Raw genomic sequence first — 22,969 nt, 5'->3', positions numbered from 1 at the left:
GCTAATATCCATAATGATCTTTCAAATATGAATTATTACTACTTTCTCAAAGACAAATGTGTCAAATGTTACATGATTATCCATTCCGTGGCATGAACATGAATAAACTATTAAAATGTAATTTTGTTAAACTTTTCATCTGTTGTCCACCGAGAGGTCAAATTTGACCTTGACCTGAAATGACCTTCAGCACCTGAACTTGACCTTGAATTGAAAAACTAACAGAATAAATAGATTCTACACACCCCCAAAACCCCCTAAAAGATGTATTTCATATCATTATTGGGCAAGTGGTTTAAAAGTTAGATTTTCAAAATGGCGCCCGGCCGCAATATTGGATTTATGCAAATTACCAGAGTTGCCCAAACTTGCAATTTGGGCAACCAAGCTGAATTTGTTATAGGGCCCCATTGGAGTACAAATCAACAAAAAAAGTTCATAGGAAAGAACATTTCTAGGTTCAGGAAATATCAAATCGACTATTTGCCCTCTTTCAGTTTCGTCTGTTGCTATCATTGTAGAAACGTTCCCTTTGCCCCTTAACAGACTCCCAGTGCTTTGAAAACCCAAATCCATGCTTCCCACAACATTCCTCCAACCACGAGTCAACATCTATCGCTCTACTTGTGAATTCCCCACTGCCGCTGTTCTGTTCTCGAGAGAATCCTGGGGGGAAAAAACACATTGAAATCCCTTTCCCTCAATCGATAAACCAATAATTCGTACCTCGCCTTCAAGTCCTCTGAATATATTCTTCCAACATCGTTAGCCACCCAATTTGTTATCGCGAACACTATTTTCTGATCTGAAGTGGAATAATCTTGGTCTGGCACATTTTTTCAGGTAAAAGCATCAACTGATCTTCAGAGTTTATCAATGAGGACTCGACATTAAAGCATTTTGTTGCAATGGTGATTCTCCACCTTACAAACCAGTGACAATGTTTTTGATTGCTTGATGTGGGGCCAAAATGGGTTTGATGGCCCATTGTAGACAAAAAATGGGTTTCATCACCCAGTGTAGAGACAAAATGGGTTTGATGGCTCAGTGTAGAGGCAAAATGGGTTTGATGGCCCATTGTAGACAAAAAATGGGTTTCATCACCCAGTGTAGAGACAAAATGGGTTTGATGGCCCAGTGTAGAGGCAAAATGGGTTTGATGGCCCAGTGTAGAGGCAAAATGGGTTTGATGGCCCAGTGTAGAGGCAAAATGGGTTTGATGGCCCAGTTTAGAGACGAAATGGTTTTGATGGCCCAGTTTAGAGACGAAATGGTTTTGATGGCCCAGTGTAGAGACAAAATGGGTTTGATGACCCAGTATAGAGATGAAATGGGTTTGATGGCCCATTGTCGAGACAAAATGGGTTTGATGGTTTAGTGTAGAAACAAAATGGGTTTGAAGGCGCAGTGTAGAGACAAAATGGCTTTGATGGCCTAGTGTAGAGACAAAATGGGTTTGATGGCCCAGTGTACAGACAAAATGGGGTTGATGGCTTCGTGTAGAGACCAAATGGGTTTGATGGCCAGTGTAGAGACAAAATGGGTTTGATGGCTCAGTGTAGAGACAAAATGGGTTTGATGTCTTAGTGTAGAGACAAAATGGGTTTGATGGCGTAGTGAGACAAAATGGGTTTGTTGGATGACCTTGGAAGGATGACAGGCTGAGTCAACCCCCCTGGCGTTAATTCAGCGATCGACTGGGATTTTAACCCAGGATCATCGGATCCCAAGCCAGCACCCTAACTGCTAAGCCAACACCAGGCTTAGTTGAGAGACTTAGAGTTCTTCAAATTTTTTTAATTCTTACATTATTTGCTAACTGGTATCTCCACCCAGGTCATACTATCCTCTTCAACTAAAGTATCAAACAAGCCTGGCTACGCCACTGTTAGACTTTCGGTCTTGTTTTCATATCCTTTAACATCTTCAACAGAAACTTGGTACATGTGTTTATTATGATAAATTGCAGAACAATTTTGAGTTTTGGGGCGTTTTGCCAATTTTAATGGAGTTATGCCCTTTTTGCTTGGAGCAAGAACATTCATTGGGAGCGGTAGGGGACATGTGTTGCAAAGCAATTCTCCCTCTTGTTTATGATAATCTTTGCACAATAAATGCCAAACCAAGAAATGTATTTTGGTTCAAATTAATTTTAGTGATCCCTTTTAAGCTTCTTTTAATATGTTTGCCCTTTCACATGATGCAATGTTGATCAACATTGCTTTAATTAAATGCCATTTTCGGCAGATATGTAGTTCGATGGTTTTAATTGTGGCAATTTAGGCAGTGTATCTGCGTAATTGTGCCTCTTGGAAGCGTGGCCACCTGCAATTGAAGTCTTGTCCATTATGACATGTCACTACGTTCCACCACCAGCTCGTTCCAGCTGTTCGAAACATTTCACAACCTTACATTCTGGAATGTCTCATTTCTCCCAAAACCAGAAACCTTGTGTTCCCCCTTTTGGTATAATGGGCATTCAGATAGTTTCTAACCTCACTTACTTGATAGTCAGGACACTTCAAGGAGGCCACCACACCAGAAAAATTTGATTCAGTCCACGATTTTGATGAATGCCAGAATATCACAAGTAAAGTCGGACACATCCCTGACCCATTGCACTGGGTGAGTGCTTTCCATCTTAACTGAAACATTTGACAGGAAAAATGTTTCAACAAAATGAGTGCCCAGAATGTTGACTACTACTCAGAACAGAGCTCTGCTTGACATTTCCAGGGAACTTATTGAGTAAACCAAGACATCTTCATCCGTTGCAGACAATATCTCGTAGACCAAGTGGTTGCATGCACTTTATGGATTTTATTAGTTGTGGTGAGGATGAAGTATAAAAATATGCCAGAGACTATATCCATGCTGATTGGCTTTTACAGGATCTATTAATACATCAGAGAACCTGTAGGATTTTAATCTCTGCGCAATAGGATGTTTTGTTCAGTTTTCTTTACCTCTGCCACGGAAGGTGGATGGAGGTTATGTTTTCACCCCTGTCTGTCTGTTTGTTTGTTTGTCTGTATGTTTGTTACTTGTCGGAAAAGATTCCAGCAAGTATGTTGATCGGTTGGTTTGTCTGTCTGTTTGTTCGGAGTACTATGTCTACACCGTTGCACGTAGAATCGCCAAACTTTAGACACATATTTGTCTTGCCCTGGAATAGACTGTGCCCAACTTTTTAACTCTCTCGACCCAAGGCCTCCATTATGACGTCATAATTCGATAATTCGACAAGTACAAAACTTCATCCAATCAAGATGCAATTTCTTGACCGACATGACGGCATAAACTGGTGGAGAAAAAAAAATAATGATGACGTCATCGGTCACGTGGTTCAGCCGCCATCTTGGAAAAACCGAAAAACTTTGCACCTCTATCTCTGAAAGTGCTGAATAGAAAATATTGAGACATGGCTCATTGGAAAGAACTCTCCATGGGGAGTAAAATATGTTAATGATGTCATTGGTGCCTCCATTATGACGTCATAATTCGACAAGTACAAAACTTCATCCGATCAAGATGCAATTTATTGAGCGCCGTGTTGGCATAAGCTGGTGGAGGGAAAAAAAACAACTATGACGTCATCGGTCACGTTGTTCGGCCGCCATCTTGGAAAAACGGAAAAACTTTGCACTTCTATATCTCCGAAAGTGCTGAATAGAAAAAATTGAGACATGGCTCATTGTAAAGAACTCTCGATGGGGAATAAAATATGTTAATGACGACGTCATAGGTGCCTCCATTATGACGTCATAATTCGACAAGTACAAAACTTCATCTGATCAAGACGAAATTTCTTAATCATCATCAAGGAATAAATTAGTTTACAAAACAAATAATGATTACGTCATCGGTCACGTGGTTCAGCCGCCATATTTGTCCAAAATGGCCGATAAAAAAGTACATTCCGGCAAGTCCTCGGTCTCTGACCGATTTTTCATTTGTCTGTTTGTTTGTTTGTCTGTTTGTTTGTCTATTTGTTTGATGGTTTGTGAACAAGATATCTCAAAAAGTTATGGAAGGATTTGGACGAAACTTGGTGGACAGGTTGTGTGTGTGACAAGGACGAATCGATTCAATTTTGGTGAAGATCTGAATATGGATTCGGATGCAATAATTATTAAGTGATTCTTCACCATTAAGAGATCGGGCGAAAGGGATAAATAACATGATATTTAAAAAAGTTATGGAGGAGTTATGAATGAACTTGGGGGATGATTTGGTTCCGTGACGAGAACAAGCTGATTCGATTTTGGTTCATATCCGAATCCAGATCCGGCCAATGAGTGGGATACAAAACATAAACTGTTCAGCCTGGCGGAGGTGTGCGCTCTACCGAGTGCCCTTCTAGTTGGCATTTTTTTACTCGGACATACAAATTAAATATCTGACAATGCTCACATCCCTCATCAGCGACAGGTCTCGTTCCATTGATTTGTTTTTTAAAAATCAACTGCCACATGTTCGTGAGGATTGCTTGGTAATCATTGTGGGAACACTCAGGTAACCTTTTCACAAAGCAAAACATTTTAAAATCTGAATGCAAGTTATTACAAACAGTCTCTCAGCCTTGCAACGAGGTCCACTGTTGTTACATCAGCTGTGACAGAGTGGATTGTGAGGTTAACTGTGAAATTTGTGCATTAACAGTGTTAGAATAAGTTTGTTAAGGAGAAAATCACATTCAATTACATCCTGGTTTAAATAGTCGCACCAATTTGCATCTGGCTGTTTTCTTTCCTTCTGAATCGATGGCCGGCTGTCGTCTTAGTGAGGTGTTTGGCTACTGCTATTAATATTGTGCCAGGAAGAACGCCTCCTGTCAATGGTTAGCCACACTATTTGCAGCAATTAATTTGGATTGTTCAAATTGGCACACTTGCCTGCTGACCACGTGCTACTCTGACAGGCTGAAGATTCACGGACCCATCACCATTGGGCGCCTTATCTGTGGGGGACCAGCTGTCATAGCATGCCTATTTCATTAGTGCACCGCTGCATGACAGGCCACCGGGCCAGGATTTGGCCAGTTAAGTAGCCATGGCAAGATGAGGGACACTTCTCCCCATGCCACCAGAGTGTGTGGATTTTAATAGCTTCCATTCTTTGACAGACCTGATGGATGTCGTTACGCCCGTGTAGCAGCCGCGTCTGCAGGAAAAGCCATGCAAAAATGTTGACGACGACTTCCATTTCTGGACAGTTTCATTTTCAGTGATGTGGAGGCTCAGCGAGGAGCTTCTACATGTACAACATTCAGAGCAAATACATTGGTAGACATCAGTGTACGTTTACATGAATTACAAGGACATTAGTAAAGAATGAACAAACACATATCATGCTTATATGGGATTTGAACTTGTGTTCACCTCTATCATGAGCAAGGGGTTCCCATGGGAACACTAACTGGTCTTCATCTCAGAGACGGTACATTTGCTCTGCCCACTTGTAGCAAAACCTCCAAATGTAGTTGAGAAAGCCATTTTATCCTGCTGGATTATTAATTTGCAATAATTGGTCATTGGCTTTGAATATACACCAATACAAATGTTTGTTACAGACCCTAGGTATCAACAAGCTACATATATGGAACAAACAGTTTCAAATGCAGCACCCCGCCACCATTAGAGCATTTAAATTTCATCATATGGGGCAATAAATGTGAATTGTTGCTCCCAGCTTGCCGGCTCAATGACAAAAAATGGACGCAATTTGCCTTTTTGCCGTCTCCCTCCCTACTCTATTTAGAATCCCGTGTGGGCATGGGCAACTTTCTAATAATTATTATTTTCTAATAATTAAAATTAATTATTATTTAATAATTAAATAATATTATTATTAATAATAATATATTAATAATTCTAATATTTAATAATTTAATATGAATATATAAATAATATTTCATATTATAATATTTAATAATATAATAATATGTTTAATAACATATTTCTAATATATTTATTATAAATAAATATATAAATAAATAATATGTTTAATATTTAATCATATATTTAATAATATTTATTTCTTTATTAAAATATAATATTTAATAATTAATATTGCTACGGCTTCCGCGCGACCCTCCTGCCCTTACCAAGGGGAGATTAAGCCGCTTGTTATTTTTGGGTCGTCGCAACCGAGAGACTTGAGTCGCCCCTCCCGGGCAGACGCGGGGTAGGGTTCCGGCACAATTCTCGCACGTACCTAAGTACCTACGCCGCCGCGGAAGCGGGGATCAAGCCTCGCATGAACCACGCGTAATTTGAGTACGTCCGAGCGGGTGACGTACCAGGTGGTCCATGCAGTTACCTGGTATTGGAACCCGATTAGAGCGATAATTCGTACCACGCTTAGTCAATGATGGAAAACACAAAAGCGGTAGAATCAAAGGAAGAACACGTTTAATTATTATTTACACTATTATGTACAATGGTTCGGTAGAAAAGAGAGAGACACAGGGCAGGCACTTAAACAGTCTTAGCTTATACCCAGACACGGGCCCGTTCACACTCACAGGGGGAAATGAAGAAAGGAAATGTTCAGGCGCTGAACACGCCGGCTTGGTCGTCCAGGAACAGCTTCGCCCGGCGTGGCCCTCCCCGGTCACAGCACGTCCCTCGATGAAGGCAAGCAGGCGGCGGGAGGGATCCTTGCAGCACGTCTCTCGAACAAAGGCAGAGCAGGCAGGCGGGAAAATATACGCGTCTCTCGCACGGCTCGATGGTTCCTCACAGTGCTATTAATCAGCGGCGCACTTTCACTCGCGTAACTCAATAGAGAGGATCCGCCTCAAGCTCAACCGAGCAATTAACTTGTTCAAACGCCTCTTCCCTCAAAACTCGTTTGGCTTCTTTCAGCGCACCTCTCCTCAGAACTTGTTCACTTGTCAAGCGCCTCTCCCATAACTTGTTCAAGTGCCTCTCTCCCCAGAACTGGGGTGGGGGCTTTACGCAAAGGGTTTTATTGCCACGCCCTTAGTCCGCATCAAATGTTCTAACCACGCCTTTTGACGCAGTGCTAAGCCACTCCCTTCGAGCCCTGATTGGCGGCTCGCGCTTACCGTCGGCTTCTCCTCCGCCTTCCTTCGGTCTTGCCTCGACTTGTCAGGCCTGCCTCGTGTTAATTTGTGCCAAAAACCACAGTATCGAGGCGGCATAAGCAATGGAAGGACCTAACTCTCATTATTCTACTCAACGCAAAACTAACACAGGAAAAGGACTATGCTTACATTTACTAAGACATAACTGAACTATCGTGAGGCTACGTGTTGTAGTGCGACTAAACTATGAGGGGGAAATTAACCTTTATTGTAAAAACTCAAAACCGCAACAATATTAATAATATTATTAGTTAATCTTATAATTATATTCCTTGCTATTAAAGATGACTATTTAAAGATGATGTCCAGATAAAAAAGATTGAATGGCTCTGATGATTACAATGTAGTTGGAAATAATTGATTGCTCAATCATTCTGATAATTGCACATTTTTGTCAATAACAAATTTCAATGGGTGGACAAAGTTTGTGTTGAGGCAATTTCAGATTCGATCTGAAGAATGTTAACTTTTGCATCAATTCTCCTTCCATTGCAGTGATCAATTGAAGTGTGTGCTCATGTGTGTGTGTCAGGGATTTCATACATTTGGCTCTGTCACTAGGCAGCCCTTAAGCATTCTGGGAACTGAACCAAGCTGGACAGCACCGACCCCTAGCCTGTAATAACATAGCTTGTTGTTGAAGTTATCCAAGGCTCCGACCTTGGGCAAAGCTGAGTGGATGAGAAGATAGCTTTTCCCTTACTAAACAGCCCCCAATTGTTATGCCTTTCCTTTTATCTTGAAAGTCTCCTTTCATTAGTTTCTGTACAGTATATAAACCCTGGCCTGCTGTGTCCTAATTTGAGAAGCTGGCCCGTTACTAGCTTATACGGCAGCTTTCCCATGTACATGTAACCCCCCTTTAATAAATTCTCCTGTAACTGTCTGAGTTTGGTCAAATGATCATCCCTGGGGGGTTGCTGGCGGCTAAATCCCTAATGTGTGTGTGACGCGTGCGCGCGCGTGCATACCCTCTGGTTTGAATTGTGATTATCCCCATGCTTTTTGAAAAAAATGGGGGGGGAGGGGGGGATATTGTAATCGGGTCTGTCAATCCGTCACGCTATCTCCTCCAATACAGTTGGGCAGAAATTCACCAAACTTGGTAGTTAAGATCAACACATGGCACAAAGGTGCAAGAGCAGTGCCATGTTGGCAATGCCCCCTGGGGCTGGGTCAAAAGGTCAAATACCAAAAAATGGAATTACGGGCACATTTTAAAATGTTTTAAAATGAAATGTTGTTTATGCAATTAGCATTGGGGGACGCATAAAAAATGTAATGATTTTTGGATTTGACCTCCACTTCATGCCCCATGGGTGGGGTCATATGGTCACAGAGGTCAAAATGGAAATAATTCTTAAACTCATTTTATTTTGGGTCATTCCTTGTGGTAGTTTTTTTCCATCTTTCAACTGCTTTTGGTGGGAAGTGTGGGGGTTCGTGATGGCGTGCAATCGACTTCACTCTCGTTCCTTTTTTTTCTTCTTTTTTTTCTTCTTTTTTTTTCGTAAACCCCAATTATGTTTTCCTTTTAGCTTGTCTGTTCGAATTTGTCATTTTTGCATCTCTTGATAAGTCTTTGATAACGTCGTCATCACTTTTCATGTTCAACATCAAAATTGGCAAATATTGTCTCCGTCGCAAAGCATCAATCTGATCACATGATTTTGTGTTAACGTTTGACTGTCATTCTAATCTATCCGAGATGGCGGAAGACTCTTTCCACTTTGTGTGAAGCATGATAGCATGTCCGTTTCACGATAGAAACTTGGGATTTAAAGCCTGCTTCATGTATTGAAAAATAATCTCCAATTTCTGAATAATCTAGCCCCTTCCCTCCAGGCTCCTTGCAGTCTTAGGCCTATGGTGGACAAGGATAGACTGTGGGAGACTGTACTTTTTAATGAATTGCAGGGACGTTATGGGATTTGAATCTGGGGTGCCAGCTTCATGAGCAGTTTTGTGTAACTGTCAGTTGAACAAAACACGTGCCGAAACGGTTCAAATCAAATTTTAAATGGTAGCTGTCATTCAGAGATGAAAATCCCTTCAGGAGGCACTGATGCAGGAAATGACATCGTTAATGATAAGAAACCCAAAATAAGAACATGCTAAATGATGCTCGCAATCATCATTGATAAATCAACTACTAATGAACTAAACTTCTTTGGAATCCAATCTGAGTATTCGACTCATGATGCTGATACTTAGGGTTCTGATCCTGCGTTCATTTGCCCATCGTCTGCTCTTCTCGAATTGATGTAAAACTCCAGCCGATGTCTCAAAATGTACTTAAAAGCGAATCTAAAAACATTTTTCTGTCCTTTGTTTTTTTTCCCCAGCTCGTGGAGGAGCTTGTACATAGCACCAGGTACATTTTACGAGCCAACGAATGAATCGATACAGTATATGGAATTTGAACCCGGGATAACAGCAACATGTGCTAAGTGCTCAAAAGATACCAACAAACGGGTCGACCCAAATTTCCTTGCGATGTCATGTATGTGGCTCCTTAACAAGGCCGAGACACCATGGGAGAGGAAATAGCAAAGATTTTCAAAAACAATTCTTTGTTGAAAACTCGATGCTAATAATATGCCTTAATAAGTCTGTTGAGAAATTGAAGGTCAAGGGAAGTTGCACTTTGATATCTTCGATGAATTATACCTCTGCTTTTAATAATGGCCCAAGTTCATCCCTTAAAGACAACAACAACAGGCATTTTAAGGCCATTTTCCCTGCAAGAGCAGGGGTTAGCCTTGCGGTCCCCATAACGATCTTCTCCATTTTGCCCTATTTTCTGCATCTCCCCTTCTTAACCCCCTTGCCCGCATTTCTTCTTCGACCATCTTTAGCCAAGTCTTTCTCGGTTTTCCCCATCCTCTACTTCCTTCTACATTCATTTCCATCACTCTTCTAAACCAGTCACTTTCATCCTTCCTCAACACATGACCAAAACATCTCAAACTGTTTCTCTTCACAGCATCCATCACCGGCTCTATTCCCATCATCTTTCGCAATTCATCATTTGTCTTCCTCTCTCTCAACGATACTCGACACATCCACCCAACCATTCGCATTTCCACCCTTTCCAGCCTTCGTTTCTGCTCTACGTTCATTACCCATGCCTCGCTGCCATAAATCATAACACTTCTCACACATGCAGCATACACCTTTCCCTTCAGCTTCAACGACACTCCCCTCCTCGTCAGCATGCCACTCAGTTCCCGAAACTTCTTCCATGCACGTCTCACTCAAGCAACCGTTGCCGAGTCTGATCCACCTTCTCCATTCAGCATGTCTCCTAGGTAACAAAATGTTTTCACACCTTCCAGCTTCACGCCATCTCCAAGATCCAACTCAACATGTCCTCCATCTGCAGCTCCCTCTGTGCACACCTTACACTTGAATGTAGCTGCCACGCTGGTTAATGACCCTCTCAAACCACTACATTTTTGATGAACCCACTCAGCGCACATTGTACATTGAATGGAATTCACTCCGACACCCTTCCTGCAAACAGCACACAGCCACTTCCCAGTTCTTTCCACCTCACCACATGCTTTAACACTTGCCATCACCTTTGTTTTTACGATATTCACCTTAAGACCTTTTGTCTCCATACATTCCTTCCACTTGTTCAACTTCTCCTTCAGTCCATCCATACTTTCTGCAATCAACACCAGATCATCTGCATACAACAACTCCCACGGTAAACCCTCCATTACTTTCCGAGCCAGCACCTCCATCACAGCTACAAATAGTAGTGGACTTAGTACCGACCCCTGATGCACTCCCACCTTCACCTCAAACTCACCACTGTTCCCATCCTTCGTCCTTACAGCTGTGCACGCTCTTTTGTGCATTGCCATCACTACTCTGATCAACCATTCCTCCACTCCTAACTTCCTCAATGCCCATGTCACTACTTCACGTGGAACCCTATCGAATGCTTTCTCCAGATCAACAAACCCAAGAAACAACTTCTTCCTCTTCTCCATGTACTTCTCCTGCAACTGCCTCACAATAAAAAGCACGTCTGTGGGTCCTCTTCCTAGCATAAATCCAAACTGCATTTTGTCAATCTTCACTTTCTTCCTTATCCTCCTCTCCAACACCCTTTCCAATACCTTCATTCCATGCTCCAATAACTTTATCGCTCGATACGAGCCACAGTCCAGAGGGTCACCTTTCCCCTTGTATAGAGGGACAAGGGTACTCAGTTCCCAATCCACTGGAATGCGGCCTTCTTTCACCACCAGATTGCAGATCTCTGTCATTCTCTTCACACCCAAATTTCCTGCTGCCTTCAACATATCTCCCACAACTCCCGTCGGCCCTCCCGCTTTTCTCCTCTTCATTGCTTTTATCGCTTCCTCAACTTCCTTCTCGGTTATCTTCTCTGCCGGTCCTAAAACTGGGTTACTCTCCATGTTGCCATCCCATTCATTCTCTGCATTCAACAGTATTTCCATATATCTCTTCCATCTTCCTTTAATTCCATCTGGATCCACAACGATTTGTCCCACTTCATCCTTCAAGCAACTCACCCCCATCACATCACACCTCTCTTTCGCTATCTGCTTTGTAATCCTGAATACTGCTCTTTGACCCTCTTCCAAATCCAAGCGTTCTCCGAACATTTTCCTGCATGCCTCCTGCGCCTTTGCTACCTCTTTCTTTGCAGCCTTCTTGGCTGCCTTATAACTTTCATGCTCTGCTGTTTCTGCTCCCGTACCCTTTGCCTTCTGCCACTCCTTGAACTTCTTCCTCTTCTCGTCAATCTTTTTTCCAACTTCATCATCCCACCACCATGTTTCCGAGTGCCTCGGTGGTCCTTTTGTCCATCCACATACCTCACCAACGGCTCCCAACAGACTATCTTTCATTGACATCCAACCACTTTCAAGCTCAACCACATCATCCTCTACCATACTCAGCCTCCCTTAGTTCATCCCTTAAAGATTAAATATTTTTGTTCGACCGCTCCTCACAGATGAGGATTTTCAGTTTGATCCAAGAGGCCAGGAATGAAGTCGATTAGGGGACTATTGGTTTATCTATACACAGAGGACGGTGGAGTGTAAATCAAGAAAATTTAGAATGGTGAAATATAAGGGAATAGGGAAGGATAGGAAAAAGAAAGGAGTGTAAAGGAGGAGTGGGGAAAATAAGGTAGGGATTTTGGGAGGATATCGAGTGAGAGTTTGGGGGGGTGGGGTGGGGCTATCGGGGGGCTTTGTATGCTGTAATTTTGTGTACGTACTAAGTCGATGGTCCCCTGTGAATGCAAGGGAATTTGCCTTTTGCGATGCTTCTTGTCCTGCCTTCAAAAAGTGGATTGCACTGTAAAATACAAACTAAACCTGGAATTTTTCATTTTGGCAAATTTGCTTTTGTCAATTCATTTGTTTTAAAATCAAAGCAGCCGGGCTGAACCAGTGTTGTGACGTGCGGTTTCTTAATAGGTGGGAGTCTTAGGCATCGGTTCTTCCTATAAAAACATTAACCACCAGTGGTTGTGACTCTGATGCCCATTAGCTTTTCCTGGCACTCAGAAGTACCTAACCCTAACTCCCCTCAATCCCCCTTCCCCCAAAGTATTATCTCCTTACAATCTCATGTCATGGAATTTTCTGTTCACCTCCACAAAGTGGCAATAAATGGAGACAGATTAAGATGTTTCTAAGAAAAATGCAAAATAATGTTATATGCAAATAGTAACAAAAAAGAGCAATCATATATTGCACACCCTCGCTAGGATGTGTTTGTGTGGTGTATTTTGTGTGTTTATTAGCTGCTGTGTTTGTGTGCTTTATTGATGCCTTCGATTTATGTTCAATCCAGTAAGGCTACTGAACCACGTGACCGATGACGTCATCAATTTAACTCTCCCATACCATTGTTGTGTAGATCACGCTCAAGAAATTTCAAACTTATCGGATCAAGCAATCTACAGGTCTAATTATGACGTAATAACATCGTCATGAATATATGTTATTTCCCATGGAGAGTAGTTGACAATGAGCCATGTTTCAAATTTTTTCCCATGCAGTGGAGTTGGAGACAGAGGTGCAATGTTTTTTGGGTGTTTTCCAAGATGGCGCCCATACCATGTGACATATGACGTCATAATTATCATTCAAAAAAATTATACAGCAGGCGCTGCTCCTCGGGTGAAAATTTCTTGGCAATTGGACTGACGGGTGCAGAGAAAAGCATACTCACATTCTGTGCGGACAAACAAACAAATGAAAAATCGGTCAGAGACCGAGGACTTGCTAGAATGTACTTTTTATCGGCCATTTTGGACAAATATGGCGGACGAACCACGTGACCGATGACGTCATCATTATTTGTTTTCTAAACTAATTTATTCCTGGATTACGCTCAAGAAATTTCATCTTGATCGGATGAAGTTTTGTATTTGTCGAATTATGAAGTCATAATAGAGGCACCTATGACATCATCATTAACATATTTTATTCCCCATGGAGAGTTCTTTACAATGAGCCATGTCTCCATTTTTCTGTTCAGCACTTTCGGAGAGATAGAGGTGCAAAGGTTTTCGGTTTTTCCAAGATGGCGGCCGAACCACGTGACCAATGACGTCATCATTATTTTATTTTTTCTCCAGCAGTTTATGCCGACATGGCGCTCAAGAAATTTCATCTTGATGGGATGAAGTTTTGTACTTGTCGAATTCTCGAATTATGACGTCATAATGGAGGCCTTGGGCCGAGAGAGTTAAAAATTGGGCACATTCTATTCCATGGCAAGACAAATATGTGTGTAAAGTATGGCGATTCTAGGTGCAACGGTGTAGACGTAGTACTGCGCACAAAGACAGACAGACAGACAGATGAAAAATCGGTCAGAGACCGAGGACTTGCCGGAATGTACTTTTTTATCGGCCATTTAGGACAACTATGGTGGCGGAACCACGTGACCGATGACGTCATCATTAACATATTTTATTCCCCATGGAGAGTTCTTTACAATGAGCAATGTCTCAAATTTTTCTATTCAGGACTTTCGGAGATATCGAGGTGCAAAGTTTTTTGGTTTTTCCAAGATGGCGGCCGAACCACGTGACCGATGACGTCATAATTAACATATTTTATTCCCCATGGAGAGTTCTTTACAATGAGCCATGTCTCAATTTTTTCTATTCAGCACTTTTGGAGATATAGTGGTGCAACGTTTTTCGGTTTTTCCAAGATGGCGGCCGAACCACGTGACTGATGACGTCATCATTAACATATTTGATTCCCAATGGAGAGTTCTTTACAATGAGCCATGTCTCAATTTTTTCTATTCAGCACTTTTGGAGATTTAGAGGTGCTAAGTTTTTCGGTTTTTCCAAGATGGCGGCCGAACCACGTGACCTATGACGTCATCATTAACATATTTTATTCCCCATGGAGAGTTCTTTACAATGAGCCATGTCTCAATTTTTTCTATTCAGCACTTTCGGAGAAATGGAGGTGCAAGGTTTTTCGGTTTTTCCAAGATGGCGGCCGAACCACGTGACCGATGACGTCATCATTAACATATTTTATTCCCCAGGGAGAGTTATTTACAATGAGCCATGTCTCAATTTTTTCTATTCAGCACTTTCGGAGATATGGAGGTGCAATTTTTTTCCCGTTTTTCCAAGATGGCGGCCGAACCACGTGACTGATGACGTCATCATTAACATATTTTATTCCCTATGGAGAGTTCTTTACAATGAGCCATGTCTCAATTTTTTCTGTTCAGCACTTTCTGAGATATAGAGGTGCAAATTTTTCCCAAGATGGCGGCCGAACCACGTGACCGATGACGTCATCAATTGGGCACAGTCTATTCCCGGGCAAGACCAATATGTGTGCAAAGTTTGGCGATTCTACATGCAACGGTGTAGACGTAGTGCTGCAAACAGACAGACAGACAAACAAACGAACAGATCAACATACTTGCCGGAATCTTTTCCGGCAAGTAACAAATAGACAGACAAACCAACCAACCAACATACTTGCTGGAATATTTTCCGGCCAGTAACAAACCCAAATGCAATACTCGCTCATCTGGCGTGGGTAATTCTTTTTATTTTTTTATTTTTCTGGAAATTGTGTAAAGAATCCTTGAAATTTGTCATTCTTCATTGCCATTAAAATGGGTTAAATTACTTTGTTAATGAATGATTTGAACAGTTAAACGAGTATTTTAAAGAAGTTTCCAACTTTTCTTGTTTGGATTTATCATTGACCTTTTTTTTGGTGTTAAAATATCGGGTACCGCACAATCGGGCTGGCAGGATAGCTTTGATGGATGTGCACTCACCTTTAAGCTGTCTCACCTGGGTTTTCATACAGACAACTACAAATTACTATTACCCTGGTGATCCACATGTATGCGTCATCCATCGGAAGGACATTGAAGACCTGTCTGGTAGCACCTGGTTGTTGGTGGACGTAAAAGAGCGCACGTTGTCTTTTCGTCAAGGGTTGTCGAGTTGTGACTGGCGCCTTGAACAAACTCAACATTCCTGCTGTGAAACCGCCTTGCGTCAAACGTTATGCCTGTCCAGCTGCTTCGTGAAAGACTAGGGACAAAAACATTCCCTGCCCGATTATCCCACATGAAGGTGGGATACAACAATGGAATTCGTTAAAGAAGTAGCATGACATTGCAGGACAATTGCTGATTACACACGACCCTCCTCACAGTCCATTGTGTATGCACTGAGCTTAATATTATTCATGTTGATATTTTAAAATATTTATATATTTAATATTCAATAATATATATTTAATAATAATAATATATATATAATTATATATATATTTAATAATATATATTTAATATTTATCAATATATTTATAATTATATATATTTAATAATATATATTAAATATTTATTAATATATATATAATTTAATAATATATATAATATATATTTTTAAAAATATATTTAATATTTTAATATTTTGGAATAATATTCGTGTTGATATTTTAAAATATTTATATATTTAATAATATATATTTAATAATAATAATATATATATAATTATATGTATTTAATAATATATATTTAATATTTAATTATATATATTTAATAATAATAATATATAATTATATATATTTAATAATATATATTTAATATTTAATAATATATATATATAATTATATATATTTAATAATATATATTTAATATTTAATAATATATATATATATAATTATATATATTTAATAATATATATTTAATAATATATATTTAATAATATATATAATTATATACATTTAATAATATATATTTAATTATATATATATATAATTATATATATTTAATATTTAATAATATATATATAATTATATATATTTAATAATATATATTTAATATTTAATAATATATATTTAATAATATATATTTAATAATATATATATAATTATATATATTTAATAATATATATTTAATATTTAATAATATATATTTAATATTTAATAATGTATATTTAATATTTTATATATATATATATATATATATATATATATATATATATATACACTAGCAACGGTACCCGCCCCATGGGTGGTGCTTCAATTGGGAGGCCCCAATGAAAAGGCAAAATATCAGAAATTAAAGGCTTTTTTTATTTTAAACGATTTATATAAACATCCGTTAAGTCATATCACACGCAAATCATCAAAATCTAAACAGTATTTGTAGAATTTCAATAAAAGCCACATCACTGTTTATATCGGTAAATATTATACCATCGTGTTTGGAAAAACTGGAAAATTGGAAAAATTGGAAAAAGAATTGGAAAAACAATATAGCCTATTTTACTCCAGGGGGTCCCAGGATTACCCACCCAAAATTTTGTTGCGATCGGTTCAGCCGTTTTTGCGGTACCTGGGAACAGATGGACAGACGGACAGACATTTGGTGAATTATTTTAAGATTCAATAATGTATATTTAATGTTTAATAATATATGTAATTATATATATTTAATAATATACAGTCACGTGAAAAAGTAAGTACACCCCATGTAAAGTTTTGACTTTTTCAACATATTTCAACATACAGCTATTTGATGTTCATTTCAACAATATTGATAGATAAAGGTGATATAATATAACAAATATCATGAAACATTTACATTTTGTAGTCCATTGCATAATTTAAATAAACATAAATGCAAATTTCGCATGTGAAAAAAGTAAGTACACCCCGACATTTATCACTACTTCAAATACCTAAAATTAGAATCAGGTGCACCAGCTCAGGTGCAAATGATTAGAATATCGTTGGAGAGGATCTTGGAGGAACCTGTCTTATTTAAACCTCAGACATTTAGTTTGGTTTGCTCTTTGCTGTTGAAGTGTGCACCGTCACCATGCCTCGATCAAAAGAGCTCTCTGAGGCCTTCAGAAAGAAGGTTATAGATGCCTACGAATCTGGGAGGGGATTTAAAAAGATATCCAAACAATTTGAAATCAATCATTCGACTGTCCGGAAGATCATCTACAAGTGGAGAAGATTCCAAACAACTGCCAACTTGTTCAGGCCAGGCCGGCCCAGCAAGTTCAGCCCGAGAGCAGACCGCAAGATGCTGAAAGAAGTCTCGAAGAACCCCAGAATGTCATCATGGGACCTACAGGTAGCTCTTGCAACTGTTGATGACAAAATGCACGAGTCCACCATTAGAAAGAGGCTGCACAAATTTGATCTACATGGGAGGTGTGCCAGGAGGAAACCTTTGCTGTCCAGAAAGAACATCAGGGCAAGACTAAAGTTTGCCAATGACCACCTAGGCAAAGACCAGCACTTCTGGAACAATGTGCTCTGGACAGATGAGTCAAAGGTAGAGCTACTTGGCCACAGTACCAGAAGACATGTTTGGCGAAAACCAAAGACAGCATTTCACCACAAGAACCTGATACCAACTGTAAAGCATGGTGGTGGAAATATTATGGTTTGGGGCAGCTTTGCTGCATCAGGGCCTGGGCAGCTCACCATCATAGAATCCACTATGAATTCTTCATTGTACCAGAGGGTGCTTGAGGATAATGTGAGGCCATCTGTCGGAAAGTTGAAGCTCAACCGAAGGTGGACCTTGCAATATGACAATGACCCTAAACATACCAGTAAAACCACCAAGGAATGGCTGAAAAGAAACAAATGGAGGGTTCTGGAATGGCCAAGTCAAAGCCCGGATCTAAATCCCATCTAGATGTTGTGGGGGGATTTGAAACGAGCTGTGCATGCAAGAAACCCCTCAAACATCGCACAGCTGAAAGAATTCTGCATGGAGGAGTGGGCAAAAAGTTCTCCCAGTCGATGTCAGAGACTGGAAGACAGTTATAAGAAACGCCTACTTGAGGTTGTTTCTGCCAAAGAGGGCAATACCCACCTTTTCGAGCCAAGGGTGGACTTACTTTTTCCACATGCGAAATTTGCATTTATGTTTATTTAAATTATACAATGGACTACAAAATGTAAATGTTTCATGATATTTGTTATATTATATCACCTTTATCTATCAATATTGTTGAAATGAAGATCAAATAGCTGTATGTTGAAATATGTTGAAAAAGTCAAAACTTTACATGGGGTGTATTTACTTTTTCACGTGACTGTATATTTAATATTTAATAATATATAAATATAATATCTTACTATAATTCACCAAATGTCCGTCTGTCTGTTCGAAGGTACCGTAAAAAGTGCTGAACCGATCGCAAAGATATTTTTGGTGGGTAATCCTGGGACCCCTGGGAGTAAAATAGGCTATTTAGTTTTCCCAATTTCAGCTTTGGTCTCCAGCATTATCAGGTTTGGACTCCCGCATAACATTCGCGTTCGCATAACGTTCATTGTGACGATGTTCTTATTGTGACGATGTATGTGTTCACGGTAGTGTTTGACGTGACGGTGTGAACGTAATTTCGTAATGTTTTTCGTTTCGTAATCCTTTAATGAACGTTTAATGTTTAATGAACATTTAATGCCCTTTGATGTCCGGGTCCGCACCCGCGCTACACTGGACGGGCCCGCGTGTACCTTGCCCTTCGCCGCCAGGCTCGGGTAAACCGCTGAGCCCCATCCGTGATGGGGACTGGGGCTTGAGACGGTGTCCCATGAACGAGGAATTCCCAGTAAGCGTGAGTCATCAGCTCGCATTGATTAAGTCCCTGCCCTTTGTACACACCGCCCGTCGCTACTACCGATCGGACGGTTTGATGAGATCCTCGGATCAGCCCCTGCACGGGCTGTTCTCGGCTCGTGCTGGTGCACCGGAAAGATGAGCGACCTTGACTGTCTAGAGGAAGTAAAAGTCGTAACAAGGTTTCAGTCGGTGAACCTGCGGAAGGATCATTATCGGGACAACATGAGAGCGAGACGCGAGATGTACGTGGTACGTGATCGTCCATGTACTGTTTAGATTTTGATGATTTGCATGTGATATGATTCAACGGATGTTTATATGAATCGTTTAAAATAAAAAAGCCTTCAATTTCTGATATTTTACCTTTTCATTTGGGCTTCCCAATTGAAGCCCCGCCCGTAGGGTGGGTACTGTTGCTGGTATATATAATTTAATAATATATATAATATATATTTAATAATATATATTTAATATTTTTTATATTTTGGAATAATATTTGTTGTTTTGTTTTTTTCCTGTGTTTAGGATCGAGTTCCAAAACAAGTTTTACTGCGGTATGGGGTACAAGTTTGCACCGTTCTCTTTCACGGCCATCTTGGAAAGCCACATGGAGGAGTGAAACATGGTGAAGTTGCTACCTGGTTGCTGTGGCAACGCATGGACCCTTGATGTCTGCATGATAATTTAATACTAATGTTAAATCTGCGGTTATTCCCTTCTGTGTTGTGGTTACAGTATTGCTGTTTGTACCTGCCAAGGGTTGGGAGGCCTTGGTGTCGTCCTCTTTCGGGTTTCCCTCCATTGACAAGTCGATTGGCATTCAAAATTGTGAGGTCATTATCACGATGCACGCCATACGGTTTCCTACCTAGTTATACAAGATTGTAGGGGTTCCTAAGATGTGGCTTTCATTGATTGATACAAACGTACGTGTTGCATTGTGGGGATTGTTTAGCTTACACTTACACAGACAATTCGAGTATTAACGAACATGTACTGGGGCATGGTTTCATCTTTGCACTTTCGATGTGCACACCATGTGAAAGACTAACAATGTGGAGGAGCCGTGCCCATCGCCTCATCCCTGCTTTCCATTGCCTTTGAGATTTGAACTTTCTTTGCTAAGAACGGTCACCGATACAACTCGACAGGTAATGAATGGCTATACTGATGTTATGCGACTGTCCGATAGAGAAATCTTCTGAGCCGATCCTGCTCGTTTGTGTCTGTGTCTGTGTCTACAAGTGCGTGCGCAGGTCATGACTGATATTGCAATACTGTATTTATTATAGGTGTGTCTTCACCTTCAAACGGGGTGTTTTAGGTGTGGTTGTGATATATTTATTTAATAGCGGGTCTTCAATAATGTGTGACTGACTTCCAGGAAGAAACAATGTTGCTGCAGATTTTTTTGTTTGTTTTTTCTTTGGTGTTGGCATTATTAAAATGGTGATGGATGTCTGGCGATTTGGTTGTACGGTAAACTGTTACGGCTTTGATTATATCAAAATGTCATCCTATAAACAACAACAATCCCCCAAATGGCAGGCCTACGTGCTTTGCCTTCCATCATGGCTCACGATAATATTGCAGAGAATTATTTTTCTGGTCGTTCTTCGTTAACTGGAATTTTTCTGTTCAATTTGCACTTCGAAATGTTAACAAATGGCAATGCGATTTTAAAAAGAAAATCGGTAAGTCGAGTGCAGCTTGTTTCGCCGAAATTTCCTTCCTGGGCATTTTTATGGAATCCTGGTTAATCGTACTCGACTTCAAATGCACTTTCACTTTTACAAGTCTTGTGGGCCCTTCGTTTCCATTTGGCTACGTGATGTCCAGCACACGTGGCACATGAAGTTGCAGCGAGAGGGATGAAATTTTTGGTGTGTCTGGACCATCACGAGGCTCTTGTAAGTTTAATTTTTTTGGACCGATTTGCTGGTAAATTTCAAGGACGTTTACAAAATGTTCACTTCGCAAAAATATGCTTTACATCGATTCGTGACTGTGAGACCTTTACCGATATAACTAGTGTGGATCTTGTTGCTATGGTAAGGAATTGTACGAGACTGAGATGCAATAAATGCTTCATCACCGTTTTTCTTTTATTTCAATTATACAGTTATTTCCACGCCAAACGGTATATATCTTTCAATGTGAAGTAGTGACATGGGCATTGAGGAAGTTAGGAGTGGAGGAATGGTTGATCAGAGTCGTGATGGCAATGTACAAAAGAGCGCGCACAGCTGTAAGGACGAAGGACGGGAACAGTGGTGAGTTTGAGGTGAAGGTGGGAGTGCATCAGGGGTCGGTACTAAGTCCACTACTATTTGTAGCTGTGATGGAGGTGCTGGCTCGGAACGTAAAGGAGGGTTTACCGTGGGAGTTGTTGTATGCAGATGATCTGGTGTTGATTGCGGAAAGTATGGATGGACTGAAGGAAAAGATGAACAAGTGGAAGGATTGTATGGAGACAAAAGGTCTGAAGGTGAATATCGGAAAGACGAAGGTGATGGCAAGTGGTAAAACATGTGGTGAGGTGGAAAGAACTGGGAAGTGGCCGTGTGCTGTGTGCAGGAAGGGTGTCGGAGTGAATTCCATTCAATGTACAATGTGCGCTGAGTGGGTTCATCAAAAATGTAGTGGTCTGAGAGGGTCATTAACCAGTGTGGCAGCTACATTCAAATGTAAGGTGTGCACAGAGGGAGCTGCAGATGGAGGAAATGTTGAGTTGGATCTTGGAGACGGCGTGAAGCTGGAAGGTGTGAAAACATTTTGTTACCTCGGAGACATGCTGAATGGAGAAGGTGGATCAGACTCGGCAACGGTTGCTCGAGTGAGATGTGCATGGAAGAAGTTTCGGGAACTGAGTGGCGTGCTGACGAGGAGGGGAGTGTCATTGAAGCTGAAGGGAAAGGTGTATGCTGCATGTGTGAGAAGTGTTATGATTTATGGGAGCGAGACATGGGTAATGAACGTAGAGCAGCAACGAAGGCTGGAAAGGGTGGAAATGCCAATGGTTCAGTGGATGTGCGGAGTATCGTTGAGAGAGAGGAAGACAAATGATGAATTGTGAAAGATGATGGGAATAGAGCCTGTGATTGATGCTGTGAAGAGGAACAGGTTGAGATGGTTTGGTCATGTGTTGAGGAAGGATGAAAGTGACTGGTTGAGAAGAGTGATGGAAATGAATGTAGAAGGAAGTAGAGGACGGGGAAGACCGAGAAAGACTTGGCTAAAGATGGTCGAAGAAGAAATGCGGGCAAGGGGGTTAACAAGGGGAGATGCAGAAAATAGGGCAAAATGGAGAAGACTGTCATGGGGACCGCAAGGCTAACCCCTGCTGTTGCAGGGAAAATGGCCTTAAAATGCCTGTTGTTGTTGTGTTGTGTGCAAATATATATATATATATATATATATATATATATATATATATATGTATATATACATTGTCTATAGAAAGTCTACACCCCCTTTCAAAATTTTCACCTTTTGTTCCCTTATAGCCTGGAATTAAATTGCATTAAATTTGACTTTTTCCACCTTTAGTTACGCATCGTAACCCACAACTTCCAAGTGAAAAATTAATTCTACAAATTTCAGAAAATTAATTAAAAATACAAAACTAGAATATCTTGATGGATGAGTGTACACCGCCCCTTGTAATATCAATTTAAATTGGCTCAGGTGTAACGAATC

At 40.4% G+C, this 22,969-nt stretch overlaps 1 protein-coding gene across 13 annotated transcripts in view; it reads left to right on the top strand.

Annotated features, from left to right (window-relative positions):
• Nucleotides 1-21,369, top strand: part of LOC137415338 (V-type proton ATPase 116 kDa subunit a 1) — a 221,662-nt gene extending 200,293 nt beyond the window's left edge. For all 13 annotated transcript variants that reach the window (XM_068100933.2, XM_078780484.1, XM_068100932.2 and 10 more), the window contains one exon: nt 19,796-21,369. In XM_068100933.2, coding sequence (XP_067957034.1) covers nt 19,796-19,889 — 94 coding nt within the window. In that variant the 3' untranslated portion in view covers nt 19,890-21,369. The remainder of the gene's footprint in view (nt 1-19,795) is intronic.
• Nucleotides 21,370-22,969: the final 1,600 nt, after the last annotated feature.

This window comes from Myxine glutinosa, chromosome 6, assembly GCF_964187855.1.
Source record: "Myxine glutinosa chromosome 6, kmMyxGlut1.1, whole genome shotgun sequence".
In the NCBI taxonomy this organism is placed as follows: domain Eukaryota; kingdom Metazoa; phylum Chordata; class Myxini; order Myxiniformes; family Myxinidae; genus Myxine; species Myxine glutinosa.
The sequence above is the reverse complement of the archived record's forward strand: the minus strand, read 5'-3'. Positions and strand labels throughout refer to the sequence as shown.